Source organism: Loa loa, assembly GCF_000183805.2.
Source record: "Loa loa unplaced genomic scaffold supercont3.5007, whole genome shotgun sequence".
NCBI classification, from domain to species: Eukaryota; Metazoa; Nematoda; class Chromadorea; order Rhabditida; family Onchocercidae; genus Loa; species Loa loa.
In genome coordinates, this window is record NW_018113182.1 from 1 (window position 1) to 644 (window position 644).

At 33.4% G+C, this 644-nt stretch overlaps 1 protein-coding gene across 1 annotated transcript; it reads left to right on the top strand.

Moving 5' to 3' along the window:
• Window positions 1-97: 97 nt before the first annotated feature.
• On the top strand, window positions 98-379 carry LOAG_16239 (hypothetical protein; the record flags this gene model as incomplete). Its single annotated transcript, XM_003151727.2, has 1 exon — window positions 98-379. A coding segment is annotated over one exon (174 nt), but the record flags the coding sequence as incomplete, so codon positions are not given.
• Between the last annotated feature and the right edge of the window lie 265 nt (window positions 380-644).

Genomic DNA, 644 nt, shown 5'->3' on the forward strand with positions numbered 1-644 from the left:
TTTTTTTTTTGGATTAGAACTGAGAAGTGGGAAGGTTATTGTAGTAATCATTATCTCCAATGTTATCCATTGGAAATAGTAAAACGTTTTATTCCAGATTCCAGTACAAACATGGTTCGATGATGCGAACGATGTTGAATTGTTAGATATAATCCCAGTTCTGGAACAGCTTGCTGAAGTGGATAGTATTTATACGGTGCTAAGAAACAGTAACGATGATATGCGACGAAGTATTTTGTCGGAGCAAATTGAAACCACTAGGTCATCTTGAAATGCACTATTTACTGGTGATTTGTGTGTTAATATTTTCGAGGCAGGTGTTATTAATGTGTTCCTGGCTAAAGTTCGATTATCATGGATAAGCATTTTAAAGTCGTAGATTACAAAAAATTTTGATGAGTTTGTTTTACTTGAAGGAAGGTAATTTAGGGAAAATCGACCTGCCATGGGGCGTTCTACACGTAGTTTTTTTACTGATTGATTGCTTCTTTCTAAATTGGATTTTGGTTTCAAACTGTGGTCGTTTTATGGCCATCAATAGTTCAATTCAATATGTCTTTATTGTTATCTTAATTGTTTTTTATTTTTATATCACGAAAATATTTAGTCAAATGTGATCTGATTCTCCAGATTGCCTTTATCGT